Source organism: Octopus sinensis, linkage group LG10 (assembly GCF_006345805.1).
Source record: "Octopus sinensis linkage group LG10, ASM634580v1, whole genome shotgun sequence".
Classification (NCBI taxonomy): Eukaryota; Metazoa; Mollusca; class Cephalopoda; order Octopoda; family Octopodidae; genus Octopus; species Octopus sinensis.
Genome location: NC_043006.1, coordinates 56,218,832 through 56,231,331, shown reverse-complemented (window position 1 = coordinate 56,231,331; position 12,500 = coordinate 56,218,832). Strand labels below are relative to the sequence as shown.

At 35.9% G+C, this 12,500-nt stretch overlaps 1 protein-coding gene across 1 annotated transcript in view; it reads left to right on the top strand.

The window, feature by feature from the left end:
• LOC115216744 (corticotropin-releasing factor-binding protein) overlaps positions 1–12,500 on the top strand; it is a 160,030-nt gene that overhangs the window by 122,159 nt on the left and 25,371 nt on the right. The window contains exon 4 of the mRNA XM_036506702.1: positions 10,324–10,528. Within this exon, the coding sequence (XP_036362595.1) occupies positions 10,324–10,528 (205 nt within the window). The remainder of the gene's footprint in view (positions 1–10,323; positions 10,529–12,500) is intronic.

Below are 12,500 nucleotides of genomic sequence, written 5' to 3'. Positions count from 1 at the left end.
TTGACTTTGAAGCCGTTTAATATCAATCTGTCATTACACTACAATTTGGAGCGGTTTTATTCCATCAGCATAAATAGCTAAGCGACGAGGAGTCCACAAGCCAACAGAGGGAAAGATAAAAATCAGCGTGGGCGCCTTCAAGTTTTTGCGCAATTTTGCCTGAAATTAGCGATCCAAATTTCATCGTAATTTCTTAATTAAACAATGATGAACCAAACAATGCATTTTTGGATATAAGAAACAAAACTGAAATATGGAATCTAAAATGTTTTTCCTCATAAATCATCTCGGTATAAAATAATTGAAACAGTGCCATTAGGAATAATTTGACTGAATAAACATTTCGACTTGTTATGCACAGAGAAATATAGCACACCATGTGCCCCTATGTAAATTACGTTTGTTAAGCATATATATGTATGTGTGTGTGTATGTTGTGTACGTCATAAGAATTTAGAAACTTCGAGAGAACGTAAAATAATTCGCTTTTATCAGTAGAATGCAAAGAAGATAAAGCATTAAATAATAGCGTACAAATATTGGGTAAAGAAAAAGCAAACCATTTGATAGAATAAGTTGAGGGTTCGCCGTGGAACTTAAACCCACCCTGTCAGTAACGATGACAGACGTTATACCATTGGACCAAAGCAATTTTTAACAGAGAGAGTTGAAATTTGTGTACGACATAATAAATTAGAAATTCGAGAGAACGTGATATGATTATTTTTCATCGGTGTAACTCGAATAGAGCTATAAATAATATCAAAGTGGCAGGGACCGGGTGAGAATGTGGTGTGGGTTTCTGAATAATGTGGGATGCAGGTGTTTGGCTAGGTTTGAATGGAGATGAGTGGATGGGAATGTAGTTAAGGTGAGAGGCACGCGTGGAAAGTGAAAAAAATGGCAACATCAGTAAATAATACGTTGTAATAGGCGAGGAAAATAAAACAGGTACAAGTAAGAGGAAAAGCACAAAGTCTATAAAAAGTGGGAATTACAGGAAAAATGATAAGGCAGGTATAATATCTGATATAGACGGCTGGGCGGGAAAGAGTATGTAAAAAGGCTTGTATACAACGTGTATACCAACAAATACTCATGTATACATGCATGTATGTATTCATTAGTGTAAGTATACATACATACATAGGTACATACATACATATATGTATACGAAAACTAAAAGAAGTAGCACATATGCTTGGACACAACAACCTCCTAAGCAAACCGCGTGCAGATATGAGCAGCATATGAGAACTGGTATTAAGAGAGGATAGAAAAATATTATATTTATAAGCCCTAAGGTTTACTCCATAATTGCCCACGGGCATATGGCATAATGGTTAAGAGCGCGGGCTACTAACCCCAAGATTCCGAGTTCGATTCCAGTGACCTGAATAATAATGTAAATAATGTACATAATTCCTCATCTCTTAAATATAGAACTAACTATCTCTTAAATATAGAACTATAAACATATAACCACCGCAACAAATACACTGTTCAGTATTTGCATACTTTCAAATATAAAACCACTTCCTATAATGACAGTCTCTAAATACTACTTAATATAGTGTGGCACAAAACACACCAAAAACACGTGATACAACAGTTCTATGACCGGTGCGGGAGAAATTTATGCTTTTATGCATTAATCTTCTATACATAGAAGTTATTCAAAAGGAATATCGCAGTATTGCAGTATTCTTATATTGCATCCAGCCACATTAAGTTGGATTTAAGACAATACTGCCTCTATCGCTAATATCCCGGCTTGCTTGCTATGAGCAACACCGTTGACTGGATGCTCACTGTTTTTCAATATATCGGTGGAGAGAAGATTCAGCTAGCAGTGATAATGAGGCGCAAAATATGCCGAATTCACGTGATACAGCAGTTCCACGACCGGTGCGGAACAATTGCTGTCAGCCAACGGTGTCTCGATGCGTTTGTGTATTAAACTCCTATAGAGGAGTTTTCTCCGGACGAATACCGCAGTGTTACGACGCTTTTGTAGTACGCGCACACTAAGTAGTATTTAAAAACTGCCGTGTAGTAATACTACAGAGACCATCGCTTACATGCATAAGATCTCCCAGTCTTTTACCCGTCCATTATCTCCCCATCTCGTACACCAATCAATTATCAAAACTAAAATTTGCAGCCTTCTACAAGAAATACATCTCATTAGTTCCATCTACGTAGCCCAAATACACACCACATACATTGGCCTTTGAAAACTACTCCAGTTTCAAATATTCTACAGAGATTATGCACCCCAAACGCCCACAACTTCATTAAAATACACCCACGCTCTACTAGCAATAAGTTCTACTGCTAACTGACATGTGACTTCATAGACAAATATATCTTTCCTAATATTCTTTTTATCTATTCAATTTCCATTTCTTTTCCAATTTTTAATTCCCTATCCCTGAAGCACGCACACACACACACAAACGCACACGCACACACACACACACACACACACACACACACACACACACACACACACGCATACACACACACACACACACACACCACATTCACCCACATGCTCACCTACAAGCAGACGCATATACACATTCAGGAACACTGACACCGCTACAAAGAAATTCTTTTAAACTTCGTTTCTAAGATAGTTCTTTATATAGTTTGTTCACTGTTCACCGCAAACCGACCTCGTCTATAAACAAGCATACGCAAACAGGCACATACTTAAATAAAACTATAACTATACAGGACAATGAAACGCTCATATTCTCTACGGGAAATTACGTACACAAAAATTAATAAATATGTCTAACAAAACAATATTAAGCTTAAAATAAGCTAACTCCCACCAGCGGCCACAATTGCAGAACCTCCTACCTTACCACCGATTTATTTGTAGTTTCTTTAGTTTCCTCATTGTTTAGTCGGTTCTAAAGTTCCCTACTGGGATGAAAACTCTACTCGCTGCGAGGTTCTGAACCGCCCAGTAAATTTAATAACACGCATTCAAACACACACACACACACACACACACACATACACACACACACACACACACACATACAAGTATATATATATATACATATGTGTGTGTAATATATAAATATATATAAATATATGTATGTATATACATATATATATAATGTGTGTGTGTATGTATGTATATATATATATATATATAAGTAATATATATATATATATATATATATATATATATATGTATATATAAAGTATATATATTATTATTTATTTATTTATTAGGTAGATAGATGGATGGATAGAAAATAGATAGATAGATTAATATATATATATATATATATCCATATATACATACATATATTCATGAATACATATGCATACATAGATATATACACACCTACATATATATATATATATATATACATATATATATATATAATTATATATATATATATACATATATATATGTGTGTGTTGTGTGTGTGTTTTGTGTGTGTTTGTGTGTGAACGATGGGGAATTAAGGTGGAGCAAGATATAAAGATAAATTGAGAAATATAAATATATATGGTCAAGCAAATAAAAAGTTTCTTTCAATGGAACCAAAAGTAATTTGAAGTTGCACACCAAGAAACGCTAAAAGAAAATAAAGTTACCAACATAAAGGAGATGAAAAGGAACACTCTCATCATATCTATATTCCCCTACACAAATCAATCGCTTTGTCATTCCGTTAAATGACAAGTATACATGTTCCATAGCAACATTAATAAGCATACACCATATAGCTTGGAGACTTTTGTCCGGATTATGGTTTCCCTTATAAATAGAATTATACAGCATCTGATGAGAAAAGCAATTATTTATTGAACACAGGCATGTTGGTTCTGAATTATAGAGAAAAGATAACGATCTTTATTTCGTATACACATATACCAAGTTTGGAGTTCTTGTCATACCAGCATTGAACTAAATACATGCACTGATACTGCTGCGTTGTTACGTTTAAATACATATACAAGAAATATTCATTCGCCATAAGCTGCATTTTATATACAAATTAAGTTATCAGTGTTGAAGAATATTTTATATTGCTCAGTGAAAAAAGGCATAGTAGCAATCATAACTTTTTAGGACATCCATCACTGAAAATCTAAAGAAAATATGCTTAGAACGCGGGCTTAACTGGAAAGCTGGCAACAAAATAGACTCTACAAAAGACTCAAGAAACAGGTGATGAAATTAAACTATGCTCCATGCCCCTGAAAAACATGAAAGACAGTACCTCATGCGAAAATATATGCTTATATATGTACCTCCTTGCGACAATGTAGCGTTTAATCAAATCAAGATATCCTTGGCCTGAAGAGTAGCCGGTGGTATATACTTTTTGCCACTTCTGAGGTTCCACTCACTATGAAACATATGTAGCCCGGATTTCCCATACTCCATTCAGTAACTGATATTTATTTTTATTTATTTATTTTATTTTATTTTATTTTTATTTTATCTAGTTTCAGCTCACGAGCTGTGGCCATGCGGGGGCACCGCTATTTGGTGTTGCTACATGATTTTACTTCACGAATGTTTTTTAGCAATTGCCATTTGGTGCATGAGAGAGTTCGATGCAGCTGCCCTCATCTGCACCTCCTGCTGTGAAGTTGGTTCATCTGGGACACCTGACAAGAAGAGATCCAGTTTTATTTTAAAACATCTGCATCCACCCCATGCAGGTCTCTCAGGTTCTTCGGGAGGATATTGAAGAGCTGTGGGCCTCTGAAGCCCAGGCTATCACAGTATCTTGTCCTACATCTTGATGGCAAATTTGGAGTCCCTGGCACTATGCAGTGGCGCCCAGTTCTAGTATTTGTGTAACTCTCGATGCCAAAGTTTGGGACAAGTCCTTCTAGGATCTTCCAGATGTATATTATGGCATATCTTTCTCGCCTACGCTCTAAGGAATAGAGTCTTAATCTCTTGAGTCTTTCCCAGTAGCTTATATGCTGCACAGAGGCTATCTTCATCGTGTAGCTTCGTTGGATCGCCTCAAGTTCTGTGATTAACTTGACACTGGATGGTGACCATATCTGAGAGCAATAAGGAAAGTGGCTTAGGACAAGTGTCCTCCAGAAGACAATCATGGTTTCCTGGTCTCTTGTTCTAAAGGTTCTAAGAATCCATTCGGTCAGCCGCCTACATTTCATTGCCAATTTAGCAAAATGCACATGAATGTTGCATCATCACTCATGTAAATACCCAGGTCTCGCACTGATTGTGCCTCTGGGATTGCAATCCCTCCAGGTCTAGTGCATTTATTGGGTGTTGCATTTAGCTTTGCATGCTGATAGCATAAAGCTTGAAACTTTTCAGCATTGAACTGCATGCTATTCTTTTCAGCCCGCTTGTATATTTTGTCCAGCTCACATTGCAGGTGCATAGTGTCTTCGGGGTTCTGTATTGCCTGTGAAACTTTTGTATCATCTGCATAACTTGTGATCGTGGCTCTCTGCGTAGCTGAGGGCATGTCTGAGAGGGCCATTATGAACAGTAGTGGTCCCAAAACAGTGCCTTGTGGAACACCGCTCACTATATATATATATATATATATATATATATATCATATAATTAAGGGCTAAAGAGGTTATTCTAAAGCCAAATACACTGTTTTAAAATCCCTTATAATCCGCTTGTTACAGGAAAATTGAAACTGAAAACGGGCAACTAACCTTTAGAAAATTTAAATTTCGTTATCTCTATATTGAATCAATTTCGGACTTAATCTTATAAAAAAGATATATTCCTTCTTCAGTAGAACTTTCGATGGGATATAAATAAAATACTCACGTATGATCATGGAAAAAGCACAAGCTAAAAACATAACTACACTTGAGTACATCACTTATATCTAAAATAAAAAATTCTTTGGTCAGCCAGAAAACAACGTCCAGACCTTTCGCCGCTACAAATTGTAATGGTTACCAGTCCTCCTGTAGCAAGCATCGAGTTTACTACTAAGCAATATAGGATGAAGTCCCTTACTCTACAGCAAAGGAATTCATCAGGAAGCGTGGCAGTATATTTAAAAAAACCGTTACGGTTGCAATATACATCATATAATTAAGGGCTAAAGAGGGTTATTCTAAAGCCAAATACACTGTTTTATCCACTTATAATCCGCTTGTTACAGGAAAATTGAAACTGAAAACGGGCAACTAACCTTTAGAAAATTTAAATTTCGTTATCTCTATATTGAATCAATTTCGGACTTAATCTTATAAAAAAGATATATTCCTTCTTCAGTAGAACTTTCGATGGGATATAAATAAAATACTCACGTATGATCATGGAAAAAGCACAAGCTAAAAACATAACTACACTTGAGTACATCACTTATATCTAAAAATAAAAATCTTTGGTCAGCCTCAGAAAACAACGTCCAGACCTTTCGCCGCTACAAATTGTAATGGTTACCAGTCCTCCTGTAGCAAGCATCGAGTTTACTACTAAGCAATATAGGATGAAGTCCCTTACTCTACAGCAAAGGAATTCATCAGGAAGCGTGGGCAGTATAATTAAAAAAAACCGTTACGGTTGCAATATACATCATATAATTAAGGGCTAAAGAGGTTATTCTAAAGCCAAATACACTGTTTTATCCACTTATAATCCGCTTGTTACAGGAAAATTGAAACTGAAAACGGGCAACTAACCTTTAGAAAATTTAAATTTCGTTATCTCTATATTGAATCAATTTCGGACTTAATCTTATAAAAAAGATATATTCCTTCTTCAGTAGAACTTTCGATGGATATAAATAAAATACTCACGTATGATCATGGAAAAAGCACAAGCTAAAAACATAACTACACTTGAGTACAGTCACTATATCTAAAAATAAAAATTCTTTGGTCAGCCTCAGAAAACAACGTCCAGACCTTTCGCCGCTACAAATTGTAATGGTTACCAGTCCTCCTGTAGCAAGCATCGAGTTTACTACTAAGCAATATAGGATGAAGTCCCTTACTCTACAGCAAAGGAATTCATCAGGAAGCGTGGGCAGTATATTTAAAAAAACCGTTACGTTTGCAATATACATCATATAATTAAGGGCTAAGAGGGTTATTCTAAAGCCAAATACACTGTTTTATCCACTTATAATCCGCTTGTTACAGGAAAATTGAAACTGAAAACGGGCAACTAACCTTTAGAAAATTTAAATTTCGTTATCTCTATATTGAATCAATTTCGGACTTAATCTTATAAAAAAGATATATTCCTTCTTCAGTAGAACTTTCGATGGGATATAAATAAAATACTCACGTATGATCATGGAAAAAGCACAAGCTAAAAACATAACTACACTTGAGTACATCACTTATATCTAAAATAAAAATTCTTTGGTCAGCCTCAGAAAAAACGTCCAGACCTTTCGCCGCTACAAATTGTAATGGTTACCAGTCTCCTGTAGCAAGCATCCTATATTGCTTAGTATATATATATATATATATATATATATATATACTCTTGTATTCTTTTGTTCTTTTATTTGTTTCAGTCATTTGACTGCGACCATGCTAAAGCACCGCTTTTAGTCGAAGAATTCGCCCCCAGGACTTATTCTTTGCAAGTCTAGTACATATTCTATCGGTCACTTTTGCTGAAGTGCTAAGTTACGGGGGTGTAAATACACCAACAATATGCATATATTTTGAGCAGTTATAGGAAAACAGGAAAAGGGACCAACAGAAGAGAAGTCTTCCCGCAAACCACCATTCCCAACGGTGTGATTTCAGAGCTAGATCACATGTTGCTTTAATAAGTCATGCTCATTTCTATATTGCTTTTGGTGACCTGGGGACTCACACTGAGGTCACCAGGTGATGTGATATATATGTGCAGATGAATGTTCAAACTTTTATAGATATGTATTTGTGTGTTCGTGGTAAGAAGCTTGCTTACCAACCACATTGTTCTGGGTTCAGTCTCACTGCGTAACACCTTGAGCAGGTGTCTTCGTCTATAGCCTCGGACCGAAGCCCGTCGTGTATGTATATATATATATAATATATATATTATATATATATATATATATATATATATATATTATATATATATGTGTGTGTGCGCGTGTGTGTATTTGTCCCCCCTTCCACCAAGGCTTGACAAACAATGCTGGTTTGTTTATGTCCCCATAACCTAGCAGTTCGGCAAAAATGATTGATAACATAAGTACTGGGCTCGATACATTCAACTAAAAATTCTTCAGGGTGGTCCCCCAGCATGGCCGCAGTCTAATGACTGAAACAAGTAATAGATGATGTGTGTGTGTGTGTGTGAGTGCGTGAGTGTGTGTGCGTGTGAACATATTTATATGTGTACATATAAGTCTGATTTTATACAGATGGATACATGTAACAGCTTTAATCAATATCATTTCTATATTATTAATAACATCCTCCTTTTACACGTTACTCTCGTAAAAGCAATATTGGACCCATACTGCTCAACAGATGTTTATTTTATCAGCATCGAAAAACGTGAAAGTCAAAGCCGTCTTCGGCGGTAATTGAACACAAAACCATGGACATTCGATTTTGTCTTGATTCGGATCAAAGACTTAGATTTAATTGCTGACAAGCTTAAGTTTTCGTAGTTTCACTCCTGGGTGCTGTTTATTGTTGACTTGATAATGAATGATAACAAATAAATTCCTGAGGAATTGAATCATTAATTCATAACGTCTTTCTTGACTTTGTACAAATATTTTCAGATATTTTTAAAAAATAGTTTAATTGGTATAGCTTTAAAATGCAACATAGAGCAGCACAATAGAAAATATCCTTTTATACCACTTGCAATGCTAAAGCAATAAGGAAACTTATGAATCTATTGTTAGGTATTTCACATTCGCCATTATCGGTCAAATAACTTCTGTTTCAATTTACACATTATGATGTGAACATTTCACAAATTATCTGTTCCCTGAAAAAGTAGTTTCGTTCATATATTGGGTCTTGCATTTTAGTTTAGTTTCAATGTTAAATTAGTCACACCTACTTTCCGATTATTTCATAAATGATAGTAATGTTCTGTGTTAAATATTGCAGCTTTGAAGTTGTGGTAAAGATACCAGCAGCATTTTTGTAAATTACGGAATCAGCTTTCTGTTTCAAATTTTATTGCATTAGGATTATACTAATTTTAGAAATCAAACAAATAGACAAAATAATTGAAAAAGCGTTATATTTTTCCACTTGGACTAAAAGTTTTATATCCACGTGGAAATATATTGTGAATCCCATTACGACCTGTTTCCCAATAAATAACATATGGAAACCTTAGAGTGATCATTTAATTTTTCTCAAAAAGGAAATAATTTTGCTTCTTAAATATATGAAATATCAGTAGTTTGTATGATCTGAGAAGGATGATTCGACTGGCAAGTTTAATTTTCACTGGTCCTAAATAGATGTTACGAAAAGATTTTCTTGCTGACCTGGGGCTAAATAACACAACCACCACCACTATATATTTCTTTATTGCCCACAAGGGGCTAAACATAGAGAGGAAAAACAAAGGGATTAAGTCGATTAGATCAACCCCAGTGCGAAACTGGTACTTTTACTTAACAACCCCGAAAGGATGAAAGGCAAAGTCGACCTCGGTGGAATTTGAACTCAGAACGTAACGACAGACGAAATACCGCTAAGCATTCCGCCCGGCGCGCAAACGTGTCTGCCAGCTCGCCGCCTTACAACCACCACCACTATAACCTCTTCATATCCAAACAGCAACAATAAAAATAACAAAACAAGTAGTTTCTAGGAGTGTTACAAGGTGTCATACGACCTATTTTTAAACGAGATTTCTTCTGAATGATGTATAAATAGAAGGTTTTAACCATCCCGAATAAGTATAATGACATGAAGGCGCGTGACTTAGTTGTTACTGTATTTAGCTCGTGAACGTAAGGACGTGAGTTCAAATACCAGTGATGAGTTACGTCCTTCAACAAGACATTTTATTTCACATTGCTCCAGTCCACACAGTTGAACGTGCACTACTTGTATTTCAAATGGCCAACTTCGTCACATTCTGTGTCACACCGAATCTCCCTGAGAACTACGTTAATGGTAAGCGTGTCCGTGGAGTGCTGGCCACTTTCACGTTATTTTCACGGACAGGCCGTTCCGTTGATCGGATCAGCTGGAATACTCGTTGTCGTAAGCGACAATGTCAGTTGCTTAGTGAAATTTTACATCACTGAACAAATCTGTACTTTGAGAACATTCGATAAATATTTCCGTGCATACAAAAATATGAGTAAAATTATTACTTTTGTCTTTCTTTAGATCATTGATGGATGGGAGCTGAACAACCAATTCTTCCCCAGTCCTAACGATCTACCCAGGAATCTACACGATGAAAGATATTGTGGAATCAATAGGCCAAGACGCAAGTTCATTGCATCACAGAACGCAGCTCTTATTAACTTTTATGTCCCAATAAAAGGACAGGGTTTCACCTTACGGGTAAAATTCATCAAGAACTCATTGCGTAAGTACCGATTTACTTATTTATGTTTAAGAAAATATATATACACGTATATTCAGATCTATGTAAGTATGTATGTACGTGCATGCGTACGTACGCATGCATGTATGTACGTCATTATTCAGTTTTATTTCAAGATTTCTAGCCAATAGAAAAGAGGTAATTTCTAACCAAAATCCAAGGCTCTTTTATTGGAATTTCAGCATCAGCAACAGGGTATTTTTGTTTGTTTGTATGTATGTATGTATGTATGTATGTATGTATGTATGTATGTATGTATGTATGTATGTATGTATGTATGTATGTATTATGTATGTATGTATGTATGTATGTATGTATGTATGTATGTATGTATGTATGTATACGTGCAGATTTGTATGCTTTGTTTTATGTATGTCTTCCCATGCATATACTATATACTTGCATATCTAGACATGCTCATATATATTTAAATGATAAACTTCTAGAAAGTTTTACAGATTTTTACAGTTCCAGTGGTGGATTGGATCTGTAGTCTTCGAATCAGCTTTCCTTTTTCTGGCTTTGGGAAGCCTAATTTTGGCAGTATGTTACATATCCCAGTGCACCTATAATCCTCAGTGGTCCTAATGTATGTGCGTGTGTGTTTGTTTGTATGTATGTATGTATATATATAAGAAATTGGTATGATAACAGAATAAACAATTACGCTATGAACATCTTCAGCTCATAGCTATTTCTGCGGTAAGTTACAATGAACTCATACTTGACTGCTTGAGTATCAGCTTATAGCTTCGTCGGAGCTTCAAACATGAACTGCTTTAGGGTGATACTCTTGCATTCGATTATGAGTATAAGGCACATTTTTCTCTACTGAGGGAAGGAACAGAAGACTTCACTTTTACAGCTTATAGATGGCTGGATTGGGGAGTTCCTTTTCTCAGTTAAGCAGAAGTAACACATCCTACTGCAGCTAAAGTCTTGTTTACACTTATCGAGTATATTCCACTTGATGTCATAATGTGCAATGTTCTCATCCAATGTCCATGTATGCTTCACCAGAGATGTGATATTTTGCATCTCTTAGATTCTAATGGAGCGAGAGATGTGTATAAATATGTGAGCGTGACAGGAGGCCTATTCAGAGATCGGTTAAACAACAAATCCTCGTTTAATATCCAAGAAATACTAAATACCACATCCCTGGCGAAGTATACATGGACATTGAAAGAAAACACTGTATATTCTTTTCTACACCAACACAAGGCCCGGAATTTGGGAGGAGGGGGTCAGTCGATTAGATCGACCCTAGTACGCAACCGGTACTTAATTTATCGACCCCGAAAAGCGGAATTTGAACTCAGAACGTAAAGACAGACGAAATGAAAACACTGCATTTTTTCTTTTTCTTTTTTCTTCTTTTTTTTCTTTTTTCTTTTGTTTCCTTTTTTCTTTTTTTTCTGCCTTTAACCATCCAACGCGGAGTATAGGCCACTTATAATTGAATCCCATGTCGCATAATGTTTCGCTTCTGTATTTATACTCTGCCATGAATGCCCTCCTTCCACTAGTTCCTTTTGTATTGATCTACGCCACGAGTTCTTAGGCCTACGACATAAAGTGGAATATATATAAGTGTAGGTATTACTTTAACAGCAGTAGGATATGCAAACTCTACTTAACTGAGAAAAAGAATATCTTAACCCGGCCACCTATAAGATGCAAAAGCGAGGTTTTCGGCTCCTTCCCTCAAGAGTGCAAATTTGTCTTATAAATATTGTCAGACCGCGCTAGCATGACGTTTGCATATATAGAAATACGTAGGGGCAGTGGAGGGCCACATTACGACTAGACTGGATAGTTATAGATTTTCTTTTAGAGTTCAGGAAAGGCGTAATGTTACAACTTTTGCCAGCTATATATGGGGATTGAAACAATATGGATACATCCTGGATTTAGCCATAATGTTGCAATATATATTTTCGGGCGTATATTT